At 54.8% G+C, this 20394-nt stretch overlaps 7 protein-coding genes across 7 annotated transcripts; 4 read left to right on the top strand and 3 right to left on the bottom strand.

Annotated features, from left to right (window-relative positions):
* The first annotated feature begins 303 nt into the window (after positions 1-303).
* Positions 304-3228, top strand: PV09_08935 (uncharacterized protein). Its single transcript, XM_016362911.1, has 3 exons — positions 304-1321; positions 1458-2421; positions 2550-3228. Exons 1-3 carry the CDS (start codon positions 1284-1286, stop codon positions 2823-2825), a joined length of 1278 nt encoding a protein of 425 aa, XP_016209260.1. The 5' UTR covers positions 304-1283; the 3' UTR covers positions 2826-3228.
* A 1781-nt stretch (positions 3229-5009) lies between these two features.
* On the bottom strand, positions 5010-9662 carry PV09_08934 (oxoglutarate dehydrogenase (succinyl-transferring), E1 component). The gene is made up of 3 exons (XM_016362910.1): positions 6394-9662; positions 5962-6335; positions 5010-5888 (listed from the first exon to the last, which is right to left on the bottom strand). The coding sequence occupies exons 1-3, from the start codon at positions 8637-8639 to the stop codon at positions 5347-5349; spliced, it is 3162 nt and encodes a 1053-aa protein (XP_016209259.1). The 5' UTR covers positions 8640-9662; the 3' UTR covers positions 5010-5346.
* PV09_08933 (uncharacterized protein) lies at positions 9092-9988 on the top strand. Its single transcript, XM_016362909.1, has one exon. It carries the CDS (start codon positions 9297-9299, stop codon positions 9762-9764), a length of 468 nt encoding a protein of 155 aa, XP_016209258.1. The 5' UTR covers positions 9092-9296; the 3' UTR covers positions 9765-9988.
* Positions 9781-11828, bottom strand: PV09_08932 (uncharacterized protein). Its single transcript, XM_016362908.1, has 2 exons — positions 10517-11828; positions 9781-10460 (listed from the first exon to the last, which is right to left on the bottom strand). The coding sequence occupies exons 1-2, from the start codon at positions 11657-11659 to the stop codon at positions 10032-10034; spliced, it is 1572 nt and encodes a 523-aa protein (XP_016209257.1). The 5' UTR covers positions 11660-11828; the 3' UTR covers positions 9781-10031.
* Positions 11829-12148: 320 nt separating this feature from the next.
* On the top strand, positions 12149-14679 carry PV09_08931 (uncharacterized protein). Its single transcript, XM_016362907.1, has one exon. The coding sequence runs from the start codon at positions 12421-12423 to the stop codon at positions 14521-14523; it is 2103 nt and encodes a 700-aa protein (XP_016209256.1). The 5' UTR covers positions 12149-12420; the 3' UTR covers positions 14524-14679.
* A 178-nt stretch (positions 14680-14857) lies between these two features.
* On the top strand, positions 14858-17237 carry PV09_08930 (uncharacterized protein). Its single transcript, XM_016362906.1, has 2 exons — positions 14858-15776; positions 15829-17237. Exons 1-2 carry the CDS (start codon positions 15104-15106, stop codon positions 16632-16634), a joined length of 1479 nt encoding a protein of 492 aa, XP_016209255.1. The 5' UTR covers positions 14858-15103; the 3' UTR covers positions 16635-17237.
* Positions 17238-17367: 130 nt separating this feature from the next.
* Positions 17368-20368, bottom strand: PV09_08929 (uncharacterized protein). The gene is made up of 3 exons (XM_016362905.1): positions 20305-20368; positions 19437-20242; positions 17368-19381 (listed from the first exon to the last, which is right to left on the bottom strand). The coding sequence occupies exons 1-3, from the start codon at positions 20311-20313 to the stop codon at positions 17437-17439; spliced, it is 2760 nt and encodes a 919-aa protein (XP_016209254.1). The 5' UTR covers positions 20314-20368; the 3' UTR covers positions 17368-17436.
* Between the last annotated feature and the right edge of the window lie 26 nt (positions 20369-20394).

The following is a 20394-nucleotide window of genomic DNA, read 5'->3' as shown; positions in this document are numbered from 1 at the left end:
AGCAGACGGCCACCAAAGAAAGGAACCCGGCCGGCTGGACTCGTCGCGCCGGCGGAGGAGGAGGCGGCGAGGAGGTGGAGACGAAGGAGGCGGCGACGGCGGCGACGGGGCCGGTTGGCTGGCACGGGGGCGGCCCAGAGATGGGCCAGGCGCTCACGCGTGAGCATCGCAGCGACGACGGCCGGCCGACGGGCCCGTCAAAGCCAAAGTCGCGGCCAGAGTCTGGGTCTTACGTAGCGGGTGGCGTGTGGGAAGTAATTTTTTTTTCCTTGCTGGCGCCCGTGAGTTGTCCCGCTTCGGATCCAACTCGCTCTGTTCGGCCTCTTTTAACCGTCACCACCGTCAACTCCCCAACACCCAACACCAACTCCACATCCATCACCATCACCACCGCTCCTGCGGCCTACGCTCTGCTGTGCTCGCCTCGTCGCCCCCTGCAGCAACTTCAGTCCAACGCTGCAACCCCGCTGCAACGCTTCTGTCCGGCTCCCGCTCCACGCACACACTCGCACTCACATACTGCCATCCGCACCCTCCTGAACGTCCTTTGCCGGCCCCCGCTGTCTGTCGCCGCCAGCCCTCTCTCGCGCTGCCCTGTTGCACGCAGACACCTTCCCCGCGCTTCCGCCGTCGCCGACACGTAGCCTGTCAACAGCCGCCCTTCTCTCGTCGCCCCTTCGCGTCCCCGTTCACAACTCTTCCTTCGCCCTGCTCCAGGCACCCCACACACGACCACCAGGCTCTCGCGCTCCAGCAGCAAAAGGGTATATGTATTCGCGCCCGATCCACGATTTTCAAATCGACCCTCCGCCCAAGCTGCACACGTCTCGCATACGGCGAAGGCCGGACAGCGGACATCACAAAACCAACGGCTAACCGCCCCCCTGTACCGCCCGCTCACCTTCTCGCGCCCGTATTCTAGAAAAGGGATCCCAAGGACCTTATCCGCGAAAGAAATACACCAGACAGGCATTCACGTCGCCCCGCGCGGTCAACCGACCATCCGTCAATCGTCTGCCGGCTCCAAATCCGCGTCAGGAAATCCAGATCCAACGGAGGAACAACCGCATGTCTCCGTTTCCGTCACCGTCGCCGTCGTCGTCTCTGTCTACACTCGTCCTCAGTCGCTGTCATCGACCTTAGATTCCTTCCGCCACACGCACACGTCCCTTGCCTTGAGCTTAAGTGAGACCCGTTCTGCACTGCTCAGCTGAAACCCCTACGCGTCGCCACAAAGGAAAAGGAAAGAAACCAAACTCGTCTCATCAGCCTCACCCATCAAGATGGCCACCATCAACATTCGTCGTGATGTCTCCGACCCGTAAGCAGCCCCTTTCCCTAACCTTTGCCTTGCGGCACACGTTTTGACAGCACTTCTCTTGCTCGTCATTGACGTGTCGGCCGTGTTTGACCATTCATTCGATTGCCGATCGCTAATGTCTGCTTGCCCTGTCCAGGTTCTACCGCTACAAGATGGAGCGCATCCAGAGCAAGATCGAGGGCAAGGGCAATGGCATCAAGACCGTCATCCCCAACCTGCCGAGCATCTCTCAGTCGCTCGCACGTCCGCCCAACTACGTGATCAAGTACTTCGGCTTCGAGCTTGGCGCTCAGACCAACAAGGATCCCAAGGACGACCGGTGGATCATCAACGGTGCTCACGACGCCGCCAAGCTTCAGGACCACCTCGATGGCTTCATCAACCGCTTCGTGCTATGCAAGCAGTGCAAAAACCCGGAGACGGATCTCAAGTTCAAGGACGGCCGTATCCTGCTGGACTGCAAGGCGTGCGGCCAACGCACCGAGGCTGACCTGCGTCACAAGCTCAGCTCCTTCATCTTAAAGGATGCCAAGTCCGGCAAGGGCAAGAAGGACAAGTCGACCAAGAAGGCCGAGCGCAAGGCTCGCAAGGAGGCTGAGCACGAGAACGGCTTGATGGCAAATGGTGGTAGCCCCCATGACAGCAACTCGGACCACGGTGGAGCTGCCGTCGACGAGGACGAGGCGCTGGCTGCTGGCAGCGACGACGAGCTGACCCGTCGCATCAACGAGGATGCCAAGGGCATCGACGTCGCCGACACCGGCGTCAAGTGGTCTGTCGACACGTCTGACGCTGCCGTGGCTGCCCGTGCCAATCAACTGCCTTCGGACTTTAAACGCAATCTCACGCTTGACGACGACGACGAGGAAGGAGCCGAGGGCAACGCATACGACTCCTTCGGCACCTGGATCCTAGAGGAGGGTGAGAAGGCTGGCGGCGTCACCAAGCTTGACAACGCTGCCATTGGCAAAAAGGCCCAGGAGTTTGGGATCGACAAGAAGCACAAGACCATGACCGTCCTGGCTCAGACGCTCTTCACCAAGGACGTTGTGTCGCCCAAGAACGACGAGATTGAGGAGCGCGCTCCCCTGCTTCAACTGGTATGTTTGTCCTCACAAGTCCATCATCCCCTTTCCTCCCAACCTCTGTTCTTTTTTTTTTCCCCCCGGCTCAAAATGAGTCTTCCATCCTGCCATGCTGCGCATGTGCTAACGCAGACCTGCCGCAGATGATGAAAGGCTCTGAACGCCATCAAAAGGCCTTTTTGGGTGGCATTGAGCGTTTCATCGAGAAGAACGATCTGGTGCCCAAGACGTCGCTGCTGCTTATCAAGCTCTACCAGGAGGACCTGCTGGACGAGGAGCTGGCCAAGTCCTGGGGTGCAAAGGCTAGTAAGAAGTACGTTGACCTGTCCACGTCCAAGAAGATCCGCCAGAATGCCAAGCAGTTCCTCGAGTGGCTCGAACAAGCCGAGAGCGAGGACGACGAGGACAGCGACGAGTGAACAGTCCGCGGCATGAAGACAAGTATTCCGCAGCTGCGCCTGTCTTTTTCTTGGTAGGGGTTTTTCCCAATCGCTTGGTCACTCAAGGCTTACTGCTTTGCGTTCAGAAGTCAAGCCGACGCACACGACCACGGCTTGAAGCTTTGTTCTACTCTTTTGTTTTTGTTTCGCTCTGTTTTGGATTTCTGGAGTCTTTTGACTGCCCACGGACCACTCTCCTCTTCTTCTCCCTTGTCATTCCTGCGAACTTTTTGTGTTGATTGGCAAAAGCCGACTGCATGTGTCACTTTCCCCAACTCTAGCAGTAGACAAAATTCGAAAAGTTGAACCCATGAAGACAACTCTCGTGTGCGTGCGCGCTCCTTGTCTTTCCTGTGACGAACAGAACCTGAGTTCCGATCTCCCTCCTCCTCCTCCTCCTCCTCCTCCTCCTTCTTCTTCTTCTACGTTTGTCTTTGTGGGACGAGATGACTCCGAAAACTAGCTTCATCGCACCCTGATATAGCCGGGCGCCTATTTATTCTTAGATGCAAATGCAAATGCTGTATGCCCAAATGGGTTTGTCGTCGCACTGGCGGGTTCGGAGTTGATTCCGGTTCTGTACTTGGAAGGTCGCCCAAAGCTCATCTGCAGCTCCGATATCGGGTCCATTGAACGTCCTGCAAACTTCCAACATGTTGACGCGGTCGAAGCCCGATAGCGACTGGTGCAGCATCCAAACGCGGCGGCAAGCTCTTGTCTGCAACGTCAATCCCAAGACGAAGGGCTCCTTGAACATCTATCGAACGTGCGTGCGGGCTGCTGCAAGCTCCTCTTTGGAGGCCCCGTCATTCGCCGTGTGCGCGCGGTGCGTCTGCATCTTGCACCATGCTCGAATCGCGATGGAGCAGGCGCTGTGAACAAGTTCGCTGACGGACAACAGGATTGAAAGAGTCTGGATACGGAACGAGATCGATCGCGGGTTGTGGCTGCAGCAGACGTGTCCTGACTGGAGCCGAGACCCGTCTGAGGGGAGAGCTCGTCGATTCAGGAGAGTAAGCGACGTGTTTGACGACAACGGCCATGGACACCAAGGAGCGCAGCGGCGAGGCCCTCAAGAGTATGCCAGTTCCCCTCCTCTTTTCAACCCCTCTTCCGTCTTCGCTGCCACCGTCTACGTCTCCCGACACCGCTACCCCTTCTGGAGAAAATCGTCGCGACTTCAAGAACCAAAACATTGGCTAACCAGACGGGGGGAAACCTCTCCTGCTCCCCCTCGGCTGTACAGAACGCATCGCCGCCCGCCAGAGCTCCATGCTGCACGCCATGTCTGACATCCTGGACGCCTCGATCCCGCCACCGAGAGACCAGCGCGACCCCATGAGCGTGGCAGCCCGCCAGCTGCGCACCCAGTTCAGCACTCAGCAGCTCGTGCGCAGCTGCGAGGACCTGCTGTCGCTCGTGCGCTGGATGCAGGAGCGCTGGCTGTTTGGCAACCTCGAGACGGTCCGCCCCGCGGCCGCCCAGCTCCCCGCCGATGCGGACGCGCGCCAGATCTTCGACCTGCTGACGGCCCTCGATCGCGAAGCCAACGCGCCTGTGCCAGCGGAGGAGGCGACGTGAGGCCCCAAACCCGGAGCGGCGTCAGGGTGTGGGGAGGCGAAGAACCGTCTTTTTTGAACGACAGAAAGAATGCTGGGCAAGCACGTTCGCGAGAGCATCTTCGTATAAGGTGGGAAAAAGACGAACGAGTTATGAACGAGTCCCCACTTTCCTTTCTTCAAAAACAAAGATACAAGAAAACAAATAAGTAAATTAATGTACAAAAAAATTTTTTTTTTCAAAAAACCAAGCCACTTTCCATTTTATGCAGAAAAGTGGTAAGATTTCACGGTCAACCTCTCGACGCGTGGGCGAAATGCCGCAGTCACAGGAAGACCCCTCCCCCTCCTCCTAGTGTCGCGAGGCAAACTCCGACCCTCGTGTCCAGTTCCAGTCGATCGCAGTTGATTTCGCGCGAGCAGCCAAGGTATGAGGAGCGCACGCTTCGTCCGAAGGGAGGAAGAAGGAGGCGGAACGGCTTTTGACAGCCGCAACGATGCAACAGTGGATCGGAGACGGGAGTAGAATCCAAAGCAAGCGGGGGGGAGGTTAGACGAGATAGTAGGGCTATTTTTTTTTTTTTAAAAAAAAAGGAAAGGAAAAGAAAGAAAGAAAGAAAGAAAAAGAATGGGGGAGAAACAGGCTAATTCGACCAAATAAAAACGTTTTTTACATTTGCAAATGCTGAACATGAGTCTTATTACATCCCTAATGCATCGGGAGAGAGTTGGCACTCGGCGCCAGGCCAAATCCACACACACAAAACATACACTCTACTATGGACAGACACGTCTCGCCCGGTCATCTCTCTCCCCCCTTTGTATTGCTTCTGATTGGAAAACAGTCGTTCTTTTCTTTTTTTTTGGGCAATTTAGAAGAGAAAAAAAGAGGTTGGGCACGCCTTCTACGGTAAGAGGTTGGGCGATCTTTTTCTCTCCTTCTATTCTCCCTTTAGCTTGTCCTGCCTGACACTCCACGCCATCTCCAGCAGTTCCTTTTCTTCCTTCTTGTGCACGCTCTTCAGGCCGGTGGCGACGGAGGCGCTAGGAGCGCGTCCGGCGTACATGACGTGCTTCCTGTTGTGATGCTGCGTCTCGTTGAGAAGGGTCTCGATTCTAGGCTGGGTAAAGCTCCATCCGCCCGCGTTGAGCGGCTCCTCTTGGGCCCAGACCAGCGTCTCGGCGTTAGGATACGAGTCCAGGTTGTCCTTGAGCTGCTGCCAGGGGAAGGGGTGTAGTTGCTCCAGGCGCGTAATGGCCGTCGTCTTGTCGCCGAGCTCCTCGCGGTGCTTGACCAGTGCCGTGTACACCTGGCCTGTGCACATGATGACGCGCTTGATCTGGTCGCGACCCTCGATAGTGCCGTCCTCGTGGGCCGGGTCAGGGATGACCCATTGGAAGTGAGAATCGCCAGTGAATTCCTCGATGGACGAGCGGGCCATCGGATGACGCAGAAGGCTCTTGCTAAAGAAGAGAATCAAGGCTGGAATGTGTTTTGTCAGTCATACTCGAATTCGGAAAGGAGTATAGCACCACATGCTGTAGAATACACTTACGTTTTCGGAACTGTCTGTTCATCTGCCTCCTGAGAAGGTGGAAGTAGTTGCTAGGCTTCGTCACGTACGCAACCTGCATGTTGCAGTCCTGGTGCTGGCGGTCCAGCTTGTCGGGAGAGGGGAACACTCGCGGGTCCTCGTTGCAAAGCTGCAAGTAGCGCTCGATACGGCCGGACGAGTGCTCTGGACCTTGGCCGTCGTAGCCGTGTGGTAATGAGAGCACGATACCCGTACGTTGAAGCCATTTCACTTCGCCGGAAGCGATGAATTGATCGATGATACACTGTGCGTTGTTGGCGAAGTCGCCGAACTGGGCCTCCCACATGACAAGGGCGTTTGGCGACGAGAGCGAGTATCCGTATTCGAAGCCGAGACTACGTACGTTCTGTTAGCTCAAGACATGGAACGAGGCTGAGGATGGTAAACACGTACACTCCGTACTCACTCAACGAGCTGTTGCTGATGACAAAGGTGGCCTGATCCTTACTCAGGTTGGCAAGTGGCGTCCAGGTCGCTTCGTTCTCCTGATCGTGCAGCACAGCGTGACGCTGCGAAAAGGTGCCACGCTCCACATCCTGACCGCTGACACGGACGTGATGTCCATCCAAGCAGAGCGAACCAAACGCCAGAGCTTCGGCGGTAGACATGTCAATGCCCTTGCCCTCGGACACGGTCTTCGTGCGCTGAGCGAGAATGCGCTTCAGGTTGCGGTGTACATTGAAGCCTTCTGGAGCACTGCCGATGGCGTTACCAATCTTGACGAGCGTCTCCCGGTCAACGGCCGTGGGTAGATGAGGGAGCACTTCGGTCGCGAGCTCCTTTGGCGACTTGAATCCGTTCCAAGCAGACGTAAGCCACTCCTTCGCGGTGGGTTGGTAGTCCTTGCTGCGCGTGAAGCTCTCCTCCAGCATGCCCCACACCCACTTCTTGTGCTCGTCGATGTCCTCCTTGGTGAAGGTGCCGTCCGCGAGCAAGCGGTCAACGTACTTGTCCAACGCGGGCTTTTGCTCGGCAATCTTCTTGTACATCAGAGGCTGGGTGAAGAAAGGCTGATCCGTCTCGTTGTGGCCCTGTTTGCGGTAGCACACCATGTCGATGACGACGTCCTTCTTGAACTTGGCACGCCAGTCGGCCGCAAGTTGGCAGATGAAGTTGAGAGCTTCGACGTCGTCACCATTGACGTGGAAAACAGGCGCGTCGATGGCCTTTGCAATGTCGGAGCAGTATGGCGTGGAGCGGGCGAAACGAGGATCTGTGGTGAAGCCGATCTGATTGTTGACGATGATGTGGATGGTGCCACCGGTCTGGTAGCCAGGCAGATTGTAGAAGCCGAGCGTCTCGTAGACGACGCCCTGTCCTGCGAAGGCGGCATCACCGTGAAGCAAGACGCCCATGGCCGTGTTGGCTTCTTTCTCGTCGCCGTTGTAGTGGAGGATGGCACGGGTCTTGCCCAGCACGACGGGATCCTCAGCTTCCAGGTGAGACGGATTGGCGACGAGCGAGAGCTGCACGCGCTTTCCAGACGGGGTGGGCCGCTCAAAGTTCATGCCGAGATGATACTTGACGTCGCCAGATCCCTCGTCGGCTGGATCTGCCGTGCCGGAGAACTCGCTGAAGATGGACTCGTTTGGCTTCCGGACGACGTTGCTGAGGACGTTCAAGCGGCCTCGGTGCGGCATGCCGATGACGATGTCCTTGACGCCATAGTCGACGCTGCGATCGATCAGAGCCTTCATGCCTGGAATCAACGCCTCGCCACCCTCGAGACCGAACCGCTTGTCGTTCGGGTACTTGGTCGCCAGGAAGGCTTCGAAACTTGTGCCCCAGATGAGACGGTCCAGAATCCTCCTCTTCTCGTCGACCGAGTACTTGAACGGCTGCGGAATCTCGACTCGTTCCCTGATCCAATCGCACTGCTCACGATCTGGAATGTGAATGTACTCGACGCCGTACGAGCCGCAGTACAGCCTCTCGCATGTGTCTATGATCTCGCGCAAGGTCATCTTCTGTCTCGTCTCCGTCTTGAAGCGGGGGAGAATGCCGGGGCCCAGGGTGAACTCCTGGTCGAGGTCCTTCTCGGTGAAGTTGTAGTGCGACAGCTCGAGCTCCTTTGGCTTGCTGTACCACGGCTCGTAGTCGGAGCCTCTGATGCCGAGCGGGTCGATCTTGGCCTTGTGGTGGCCGCGGGCCTGGTACGCGCGTACGAGCAGCTGCACCTTCAGATGGTTCATCGTGTCGGAGCCGGCGCCAATCTCCATGCCCATGCCGGGCTTGAAGTCGGGCAGGCCGCCGTGGGGCGGAGGCAGGATGGTCGGAGGCGCTTGGAAGGCCTGTTCGATGGGCATGTCGCCATCTTCCATGTTGCGGAAGTAGATCTGCCACGAGATGTGCACCGACGACGGGTCGTTCTTCCATTGCATGTACATCTCGTCGATGTAGTTGGCCGTGTTGCCCTGCAGGAAGGCGTCGTTGGGATTGACGCCCTCGCCAATGGAGCCCTTTGGCTCCTCTGCGCTGGACGCATAGCTCCTCGTCTGATGGGAGCGGCACACGACGGCCATGGCTCTGCGTCTCGACGCCACGGAGGCATTATGGGATGCTCTGCTGAGCGACGACAGGCTCGCGCGCGAGCACGCCTTGACGCCGCCACCGCAGCGACTCAATGAAGCCCTCCACATTGCGCCACAAAACGATCAATGGAAAGATGAGGAGGAAGGGGAGAGGAGAATGGGGATGATGGAGCTCATCCAACAAGGAGGCGTGTTCTGGTGAAGACAATGGCGTGTGGGATGCCAGCGTCAGAGTTGAGAGAGAGCGAAGAAGCTCGAACTTGGTAAGGCAGGATCGGGGACGGGGGCTAGGGGTGGCGGCGCGGTTTTACCATGCGCGTTGACGCATTTGCCGGCCAAGGTCCGGACGATCCCATCCTCGCCTCGTTTCTGCGCAAGGCGGAAGCAGAAACGCACCGTCAACGCTCCTGGGGACGAACCCGCACCGCTTAGTCACAGAAACCGAGCAAGGTGATTGGAGATGGCGACGAGAACGCGGAACTGCCGGACCCGAGCCGCCACCGCACCGCGTGAGCTGTCCCCCCGACTGCCGCGCACACGGCATGCGACAAGCTGGCGCAGTCAAAAAGAGAAGGGCGGAAGATTCGTCGTCCTGATGGCCGTCCGGCCTCGAGCGCGACGAGCGCGTTCGACGGGTCCTTGGTGCTGTGCTGGAGCCGCGAAATTCATCCGGCGTCATGCTTGCAATTTGTGTGCTCTGGCCAGCGCCGACGCCCATGACTTAGCGAGCTCGCTCGAGGGCGGCGTCTATGAGTCAGCCTGTGGATGAAGCTGAGGGCGGCAACTCCATCAACTCAATCCAAAGAAGCCAGCTGCTGTTCCGCCGTGGGAACAACGGGTCAACGTACAGGTGTGCAGGCGGTCCTCTTTGGACGCCGGCCTGGCCTGCTTGCCGCAGACCGGACAGCCGTTGCGACGACGGATGGCGGCCGATCCCGACACCAACGATGGTTGTGGTCAAGAGCTGGAGACCGGCGTCGCATCCTAACCTCGATGCTTGGGGAATACACGTATCGGGAACGCTGCGTTCCTTTCGTTCGCAGCAAGAAGACAAAAAGGAGCAGAGCGTGCCTACGGCAACCACCACGGCGTCTACCTCACACCTGTTTGCAGATCACCGTGAAGTGTTTTGGTGTGTGGGCAGATCGTGACGTAGGACGGGCTCATGCGATGCTCCGTCAATCAGCATGCGAAAGGCGAGGCTGGGGGCGAACGCCTGTATGTGAACTCTAGAGCACAGCAAGCAATGCACGAATGAAAGCTTCGCTTCCAAATCAAGCCCTCCCATTTACTATAGCGGTCAAGAACAAGGCGCTGGAAGCGTTGCTCGCTCTGTACTTTGCGCAAGCTGTTCCGTGAACGCGACGTCGCGCAAGTGAATTCAAAGCGTGAAAGCACAGCCTCTCCATCCTCTTACATCCGCTGAAAAAAAAAAAAAAAAACAAAATAAGAAAAGAAAAGTACAGGCAAAAGATTCATACAGGATCCAAGTCACGCCACTCAATCTACCCCCGCATACAAATCCACAACAATGTTCACGGCGGCGACCAGAATCTCGGCCGCGATGAGGACCACGACGATCCACTCCAGATACTCTCCGTGCGTCTGGCCCAACTGCTCCTTCAGCACGCGGAGCAGGTCCTCTAGCACGCCCAGCCGGTCCGTCAACAGCTCCACGCGCTGGTTCATCTCCAGGTACGATCGCACGGCCAGGTACACAGGCTCAAGCTGAGGCTCTGCCCACATGAGTTCGGGCGTGTCGAGAATAGAGCCTTGCAGATGAATGTTGATGCGCAGGATGAAAAGCTCGCCGATCTGCATGTTGATCTCCTGACGCTTGAGCGCGATGCGGCCGGTCAGCGCCAGTTGGGTGGGGAGATCCTTTGTGGCTTCGATCGTGGCATCTACAAGGGATTCGTACAGGGAAGTCTGCACTGCATGTTAGCTGCGACGGTTGATCGATTGTGACGAGCAGAGGGACTAACCTTGACGCTCTGGCTCAGAGCGTGACTGATGGCTAGTTTGGTCATGTAGTTCTTCTTGTCCCGCAAGCTGATAAAGTCATTGTATATCCGCGCCTGGTACTCTTTGGTGTAGTAGAAGTTGAAGTCCTCCGTCTGCACGGCGTCCTTGTCCAACTTCTCCTCCTCGAACTTGGAGATCTCCTTGAGAAATCGGTGCTCTTGCTGTTGCGTCATGCCCCAAATCACCACCGTGCCGTAGTCAAAGATGAATATCTCGGGTATGTCTACGTCGATGTCGAGATCGCCGTCGTTGCTGTTCGATGGGCCGGGAATGCCGTCCGGGACATCGTCGTCTTCGGCGACCTGGTCTGGGACGGTGACTGTGAGCATGTCTTGGCCGCCGTCGAATGAGACGTCAGCCGCTTCGCCGTGTGCGTTCACAAGGTCGTCGCGCCGCTGTTCGTGGCCGTCAACTTCGACCACCGAGTCGGAGTATCTTCTGTGCACCGTATAGCTTCCCTGCGAGCCAGACCGCCGCCTCTTCCTCAGAGGCTTGTCAATGGCCGGGTGTTCGTATCGATACGGCGTGTACAGGCATTCGTCGAAACGCTTGGGCGCAGCGCCTCTCGACCTCGCCTTGCCCTTGAGGAAGCGTGTCAGGTCGTCCAGCCTGTACGAGCCGGCGGTGCAGTACGCCGTAACCCTAGGCAGACGATCTCTGTCCGCTTTGCCTAGCCTTGCAGCATCTCGCCTCGCTGTCGGATCCGTTATCCGCGTGAACTGCGAGTACACTTCGCGGCCGGACTCCTCATCGGCCCCATCCTCCCCGTGATCTGGATCCGGCAGTATCTTCAGCTTTTCGGCATTCTTCGTCGTTCTTTGCGGGCCAATTCGTGACCCTTGCAGGTTTGGAGGGATATAGGGAGCTCCTTGGCTATGTCTTCGTCGAAGTTTGTTGTTGAGGTTGGAGAGAATGCCAGACTGGGCCGGACTTGTGGCAGTAGCGGGCAGAGGAAGACGGACACTGCCCGAAGGACTGCTGGTCGACACTGTGGGATTGAAAGTGACGGTGCGCGGCGGTTTCGGTGGAGTAGTTTGTGAAGATAAACTTGAGCGGTTGGCGATAAGAGGCGTGGACTCGGTCGCCGTCGTCGTCGAAGCCATGGTGCTGGTGCTTGGTATCGAGGTCTTATGAACGGGATTGGCGTGGTGTACGGCCACTGCACGACAACAGATCTCTCCGATCTTGAGAATGAGGCGAGTCAATGGCCATCATAAGCGTGCTAACCATGCAAAGCCGAAAGAAAGTTGTCCAAGGCTCTGGCTCAAGCAGTGCTGGGATGAACCGTAGGTCATAGCTTCGATGCTTTCGCTGATCCACAGTGACGTTGACGGGCAGGCCGAGATTTGGGACTCGTGCTGATAAATACGTACACATGCTTGAATATTCGGCACCGTCCCGTTTCCATGGCTGCGCTGGCTGAGACTGAGTTACCCATCGTTCACACCAACGTTCTGACATGACGATCCGAATGGCAGCGCCCCGGCTTCGTGAGTTATTATCACGCTCGGCGGCCCCAGCAGCGGTGCGTAAAGAGTCAGCCTCGAAGCTGCTGCTTCAAGCGTAGATGCATGTGAAAGCTCAACTGGTCTGCCATCATGCGTTCATTGGTCGAGACCGTCCCTCAGCCGCACGACATTGTTGTGAACACCTTGAAGCGAAGCGGATGGAGGATTGAATGTGTCCAGCATACTGTTTTGATATCGTCACGATACGCATGCTTGATTTTGTTTCTACTCAACGGTCGTGCTGACTGATCACGCATTCTGTCTTCGTTTGCTTCAGGCCTTAGAGACCTCAACCTAAAGACGGGAATCATAGTTACCAAAGTCGAGACTTAATCCTGTTCCAGCTTGATCCATTCATGATGGATACTCAGCCCTGTTCAAATTGCCTGAAGATGGTGGACTTCGTGAATGGAAATCAGCTCAGCCACTGGATTTCATCTGACACAGCGTGGACCCAAGTTCCCGCGTTCGAGAGTCTTTGTCATTACACCTTCGCGGCTATTGAGCAATCTACGTCTGGTGGTTGCCCACTATGTACTAAGCTACATGCGTGGTCAAGGCAACACAGGAACGAAGACGGGCATGTAGGACTAGATATCAATGCTCAACCTAATGTCGCCCAGAATGGAGTATGGAAGTTTCGATTTGGGCTGAGTAATGGCGATGGAGAGCGCCTTTCGAATGACTCCGCTGCCGCGCGACTGACTTTCACATGTCATCCTCTCCAAGCAGACGATCTTGATACCGGTTCCGGCGCCCTCAACTTGTATGATGGCTTCGAAAAGGGCAACTATTCGCTGCGAAACACTGGAAGTCTTCAGTCTCTACAACGGGTCCAGCGTTGGCTTCAGAACTGTGTCCAAAATCACAAAGAATGTTCGCGAGACAGAGATACTGCAGTGTATCCACCACGTCTGCTTTGCCTGAAGAACTCCAAGATCAGACTTGTCAGGGATACGTCCAGCATGATAGGAACTCCATACGCTGCTTTGAGTCACTCGTGGGGCCCAAATCCACAGCAACTCATCTTAACAACGGACAATCAATATGAACTTAGCGACGCCATCCCAGAGAATGTCCTTCCACAAACTTTCCTTGATGCCATCGAAGTCACGAGAAAACTGGATTTGGACTACCTATGGATAGACTCTCTATGCATCATTCAAGCTGGCAGCAACCACGTGGCAGACTGGCTTGGTCACTCAGCCATCATGGGATCGATCTATCAGAACTGTACTGTCAATATCGCTGCGGCTCATGGACATGATGCTCGGGCTGGTTGCTTCGTAGATCGTGATCCGTGTGAAATCGCGCCGTGTGTTGTGCAATTACGCAGAGTGACCAGGATTGAGGTTGGAGATGATGGCGAATTCTCGCTTTGTCGCGATGAAGAGCATACGCCTCATCTGTTGGTCCCAGAGCCGCTTCTTACGGATAACGTTGGCCACTTTCACCTCGACACCAGAGCGTGGGTCTGCCAGGAACGTTTACTGTCGCCACGAACCATTCATTTCGGTCAGAAGCAGCTGTTTTGGGAATGCGGCAGTTCGCAAAACGTCTGTGAAACAGTGCCTGGAGGTGTTGCGATAGACGATCTGCCCAAGCCAGATGAGTTCCCGTACATGGGAGAGGCAATTGGGGTTGGATTCAGTTGGGGAACGATGCGCTTCGAGCAAAGCGTTCCACCGTACAGCTGGAGATCGCCGTCCGCTGAGCTCCAGTATGAGCACTGGTTGAAGACGCTCCATGGATATGTCCAACGCAATTTAACAAAGAGTTCGGACAAGCTTCCTGCCATTGGCGGAATTGCACAAAAGACTGCCGAGGTGTTGAACGATACCTATCTGGCCGGTCTGTTCAAGTCCAAACTACCAGACGCTTTGCTGTGGTCGCGAGTGCAGAAACACAAGCCGACCGGAGGCCGAAGCCAAGACCAGTTCTTTGCACCGACCTGGAGCTGGGCGAGCTTGAATGGCGATCTTGACTTTACTCCTCTAGCAGAGGAGAACAGTAAGCAGCTATGCACCATCATTGCATCACAAATCGAGCCACGGGATGCTATGAATCCCTATGGCCAGATCCTGACTGCTTCTCTGACCATTAAAGCGCCATTTGTGAGGTTCGAAAAAGCCTTGCTTGATGATCCGAAAAGCTGGATATACCACTTCGCACAGCTGCAACTAAAAGGCCTGGCGGGCAAACAACAACTGCTTTATTTCGACTTCGACCCCTGCACACTTCAATGCAGAACTCTTTTTCTGATTGTTCTTAGAGAGAATGCACGACCGACGACATACCCAGGCAGTGGAAATATGGAGGAAGCCGGCTTGATCTTGGCGCCCGTCGTTGAGGGGAACGCAGAGTGCTTTGTAAGGATTGGGGTTTTCAAAGGCATTGAATATTACGGACATCAGAAGAAGGCTGATTACGATCGATACGCAGAATTTACGATAATTTGACTTTTGAACGTGGACAACTGGATCCGGAGCAAGGAACCCGTTTCGTACATCAATATAGGTGGCAAAGCTCATCACGACGGAGCAACGGCCTATGAAATGCTTTTCATTACTTAAGGAGTCAAAATTCAAAGCCAGTGCCTTGTGACTTTCCAGCGTGTAAGTTCAACCACACACGGGGATTCCTTTTCGCTTACGACAGATACATGTGTGGAACTGATGCCATACTTAACCTTAGTTGACAGCGGCTTGAAAGGGATTAGATAATCAGTCAGCCTTGTCCCAGCTGCTTATTGATCTCCCGCTAGCAAAGATTAGCTTTCCTAGCAAACGCCACATTCGAGTGAATCACGTTCTCACGTTCAACTGTTTTCTTTTTTTTTGTTGTGCAACTTAGGCCGTGAGATGCGAGAGAAATTCCCGATGACTTCCTAAGGCAAGGCGACTCCACTCAACCCTTAGAGCAATCGCACCGCGCCTGTATGTCGACGGCTCTTGACGCTGCAAGCTGCAACACACCCCGCCCGTGCCCCGCGATTCGTGAAGACAGTATTGCGCATGCTGTAGAGAACATTCAGAAGATATGACTCTGACAATTCTCACGGACCAGGATGTTCGGCTCCTGCTTCACTCTCTGACCAAGTCGGACATACTCGATATACAGCAGTCGCTAGCGGATGCTCTACACTATTACTCAACGGCGGTTGAGGAGGACGACAATGGCTGCAGTGCGTCGTATCAACCCAGCAGAACACAACTAACGCGCAAGGATGGCTCGACAACACTGTTCATGCCAGCGAACAGTATGGACAGCATGGGCGTCAAGATAGTCACTCTGAGTGAAGTATGTGCTAAGAGCTCCGATCCAGTCGGTCTGCCGAACTTGGACGGCCAACTCAACTTCTCGGATTCAGATTCGACGATCAGTGCAAGGGAAGGCAGCACAACTAGCGAGCCTTCCGCTTTGAGCTCACGCATGAGCTCGTTATCCTTGGGCTCCGGGTCAACCGCGGCGACCAGCACGAGCAGTCATACCACCCCCTTCGATGTGCCTCCCGATCTTACCAGGGAAATGAAGGAAGCCATCAAAATGAAATGTGCTGCTACAAGTCCGAGCGGGAGCTTGACGCTACTGAATCGTGACGGAACAATGAGGGGCCTGATCAATGCAGCCGAAATCACAGCGTTCAGGACCGCGTCGGCAAGCACCATGCTTTTCAAGAAGAGAAACAATGTACACGACGTTGTCATTTTCGGTATGTGACGTTCTTTCTTTTCCATTGCGAGCACGCACTTAGACCTGGTTAGGCGCTGGCAAGCAGGCATACTGGCACGCACGACTTGCTCTTGTGCTTCGAGGCAACGAGATTCACCATCTCAACTTCATCAATCGCTCCTTTGAAAACGTCATGAGCCTTCTCCACGACCTCTACAAGATTCCGTGGCCAGTCCAAGTCCCCCATCCAAAAACTTCCATCATCACCCCCGCTCACAACGAATACGCCCGACATTTAAAGGCTACACTTCGGGCCTCGAGCGCCATTTTCTGTACCACACCGTCGGTCGAGCCTCTTTTCCCGGCCGAGATCCTGACGTCCACCGAAGGGCGAAAGAAAGGCAGATACATCAGTGCCATTGGAAGCTACAAGCCTCACATGATTGAGCTTCACACGGACATCATCAAGCAGGCTGTCAAGCCACACGACCACCACCATCATCACCACAAACATGCCAAGTCGGGTGGCGCGATCATCGTCGATTCGGTGGAGGCGTGTATGCAAGAAGCTGGGGAGATCATTCAGGCCGGGATCAGCCCGCGCGAGATTGTGGAGCTGGGCGAGCTCGTCATGCTGAAACGGGATGCCGAGAGACGGAGGAAGGAGAGCGCTGGCAATCTCGACAGTGAAGGCGTAGAGCTACAGAGCGACAGCAAGAGCAGAAAGAGCGGAAAGGGTGGAACGCATGATCACGACGGGGGCTTGAAAGAGTGGCTTGAGAAAGGGAACGTGATCTACAAGAGCGTTGGCCTGGGTTTAATGGATATCGTGGTTGGCAAGGAACTTTGCGATCTTGCGGATAAGCTGAACGTAGGCACGAGGATAGCCGACTTTTAAAGCCCGCGATCATTGTCGTCTTATGAATGGGTTTCTGCCGTTTTCCAGCTGTCCTATGGAGACAACGTACGACAGTATAAGTAGTCTTCACCTGCCACAACGAGCCTCCGAAGTTGAACCGTGTGACAAAAGTATAATCATCAGGATCGCGGCCGATGGTGGAAAAATACTACGTTACGTCTTTCAGAAACTTGGCACGTTCTTTCCACATAACCGGTGCAGTCCAAAGTTTTCGGAATCAGGCCGGCCTTCATCGGTGAAGCCCTCTAAAGGCTCGCTTTGCATTGTACCTCGAACCCAACGCGTCGCGCACGAGCCGATGGAAATTGCGCGTTCAAATCGAGTTTGCACTTTGGTTCACGCCTGGGAGAAGAGTCAGAAGTCGTATTATTGTACTGGGTGATTGCAATCGTCGGGTAGCTAGGCCCGGTTTGCGCCTGAGCATCGTAGTTAGCCGTCCTGCCTTCACTCATGCCATTCTTGTAACGACATGGTCAAAGCAACCGCTGGCTTTTTACGAGAAGGTTTGAAAATTAAAAGCAAAATGAAAAAAGTGACTAAATGATTGAGCTGTAAAATCTGCCCAAAATTCGTAGGGATAAGCTGTGCCTCAATCGAGATATAATTGGCGCTTAGACCAAAGTAGATTCTCACTGCATCAACAGGTTTCCCTCTCGATCACCGTTCGATGGACATGGGCACACAGTAGCTTATAGACAGTGAGACGAATATTACGTTTCCAAAGGGTTGTGGTACTTGCAATAGGGTATCTTAGATGCTCATAAGCGCTTTATCAAAATCTTTAGACAAAAGCCACTTCCCCGAGCATGCTTGCTCGAACCTGCATGATCGCTGTGATCTCAAGGACAAATTCCTGTAGCACAACTGCATTGGTCAGAATATGACCCAGACTTGCAGATTTCTTTTCGTCATTCACGTTGCCCCCATCGTCTCCGTCTCTACTACTTGCGTTGGCCATGCGATCTCCCTCCTCATGTCCCGAGATTCCAAGGCCATGGGAATCAGCTGCAGACGTATCGATGGGGAAAACGAGACGTTGTTGCATCCTGCTCTCACTCGCAGCCCGCATAACATCTTCAAGCAACTGCCTCTCGGCGACTAGACCCGTGTCAGGAACGCCGGATCCGGAATCGCTGCTGTTCCTGCCCATCCGTGTTTCATGAGGCCTGCTCCTCGATGGAGTCGAGGTCGGATGGTGCTGCGGCGATGACTGGAGCCCCGGCGCATACTGGGATAGAAACCCACCCCCACCGGACGTTGGGCTCGATGTGATGTCTGCTCTTCGACTGCGAGACTGTGATCTCGACGGGCTTGGCGAGACCGCATCCAAAAGTCGCTGCTGCAATGATGAGGGAGGGGCATTTGTTCCTGGAGATGATGATATTTCGCCACCCCCTTGCTGGGAATTCTTCTTCGGATTGTTGGCCTTCACAGGAGGCGGGTTCCGAATCGCATCTTCGATGTCCCCATGCAGCCTAAACACCTGTTTCCTCGCTGCTACAAGGCCATCTAAGTCAGGTATGGCGCTCTTGAGCTTATCCAATTCGGCTTTCAGATCCCGAAAGACGGACATGAATGCCGGTTCATGCTCTAAGGTCCAGCTTGGACGCCTTCTTGCATTTTTTAGTGGCTGCTGCTCATCACCTGCCCCGTCCCCGTCTATAGAGTTGAAAACGTAAAACCTTGGCTCCACTGCTGCCCATCCTTCCAGCCCGAAAAATGGACAGCTGAACAACGCTACCCAGACCTCGGTAACAGCAAGATTCAACTCCACGTTGTTCGTCCAGAATCCTTTTAGACAAGTCAACAATTTTCCTAGAAACATGTCATCTCTAGGTATCGTGTGTGATGCGATGGTGCCGGGTCCAACAGGACTAGGCAGCGGTTTAGTGGCTGTTGAGCCCGTGAAGACACCCAAGTCAAGAAGCTTGCCCGAACATGAGTGCGACTCAAGCAAGCGCATGGCGTCTTTCAGGTGAGCATCGTAAGATTCGTCCAAGCCTGACGGACCGCCGATAGATTCGGCAAGAGACATGTATGCCTCAACTTCGGCGTTTAGGGCACCGTGCGTTCGTTTCTGTGGCGCTTCACTGGAAGTCTGAGGGTGCGTCTGTGTCTGAAGCAGTGTGTCTATGGCATAAAAATGATTCTTGCTCAGTATGACGGTCGTTAGCTTCAGGGCTGCGATGACAGTTTGAGGATTCTCGCTGGTGACACTACTCTGGAGAAGATCGACTAGATTGAAAAGTGCTGGGTTCATCCGGTCGTCCTCATTTGCTGGCTGCGTTAAAAGGAGAAGAGAGCTTTTCCGCTTGATTGCTGTCGGACTGCGAGCTCGTTTTGGTTCGGGCAGAGCAAGGAGATATTGCAATACCAAGTTGATGAGCTCAGCATGGTCAAGGGTGTCCAGTATTTGTCTCAGGTAAGTAAGTACTGCTACAGAGGAGCCGCCATCAATATCCGAAGACTCAAGCATGGATGGGTACAGCAATTGCTGTAGGAAGAGGACTTGGAGGTGATCCAACAGTGTTTGTCGAACGTCAATGGAGCGGCAGTGTTCCAAGACGTCCTGCCAGAACGTCAGGTGCGATAGGAAGGTAGTAAGATGACCTTGAAGATATTCTGTATATAGCCCCTCTGCCTCGGCTGGAGCTTTCATCTCCTGGTAGTCAGATAGCTTGAGTATGATAGGCAAATCCTCTTCGGGGTGGATGATAGACAGTTTTCTTAGCGAATCAGTTAGCACCAGAAACGTCCAGCAATGGTAATGTAAGTATTCACCGGCTCAATTGACTGTACAGAGCCCCCAGCCCCGTAGCCATCAAAGTTGGCATATCGCTTGCAACAATCCATTGTTCTAGCTCCTCACTCTTGCTCGCACTCTCAAAGATGTACAACAGACCTGTTCTCGCAAAGTCGCCTATTCGTCCTTCATGATGGACATGATCGATGAGATGGTAGCAAAGTGGGAAATCTTCTTTGCTTGTCAATCCCACGAAGTTTTTCTCCTTGCCACCAGCGTCCAGACTGTGTCTCCGCTTGTTCGACTGTACCCTGTCCCTGAACCAGACCTGGAGGATCTCAGGCTGCAGCCGGATCTTGGCCGCAATTCCAAACAGGAGCTCGATTATTTCACCCTCTGTGTCTTCGCCCACGTAGAGATTCCCCGATCCTGCGGTTCTCTCCACGAATACCATCAGCGCGTGTGCGAATCGCTCATTTTCTAGAAATCCCTCTTCTTCGCTCTCAATCAGCGCCTGAAATAGCCCGACAGTCTCCCGAATGATTCCCTCATGCTGAGCTACCGCCCCGATCCTGCTTACCGTGGCATAAATCTGGGCACTGGCAGCAAACTGCAGACAGAGATGCGGAGCCGGCGCTCTCGACTCGTCTTGTATGATGGTCGTGAGCCGTTGGAAACAGCTGCGTATAGTTTCTGCAGCAGGCGATTCTGCTTGTAACAAGGGCGATTTCTGATACGTGAGGCGTATTTGGTCATAAGTGCGCTTGAAGCGTGCAAGGCGTTGCTGGGGGGTCTGGGGTGCGTTGTGTCGGGACGATGACGAGCCCCCGATCAGGCGCGACCACTAGGATATTGGTTAGATCATGTTGCCTTATCCACATGGTTTTGGAGAGAAGAAGGGCATACAAAATCCATGGCTACCGAACGGGCATGATGTTGATCGTCTTTGTCTGTTCCGATTATGTTTCTGCCTCCGTACGGAGGATGCTGCGGAGT

The sequence above is a fragment of the Verruconis gallopava genome, assembly GCF_000836295.1.
Source record: "Verruconis gallopava strain CBS 43764 unplaced genomic scaffold supercont1.50, whole genome shotgun sequence".
NCBI lineage: Eukaryota > Fungi > Ascomycota > Dothideomycetes > Venturiales > Sympoventuriaceae > Verruconis > Verruconis gallopava.
This window is presented reverse-complemented; position numbering and strand designations above follow the sequence as displayed.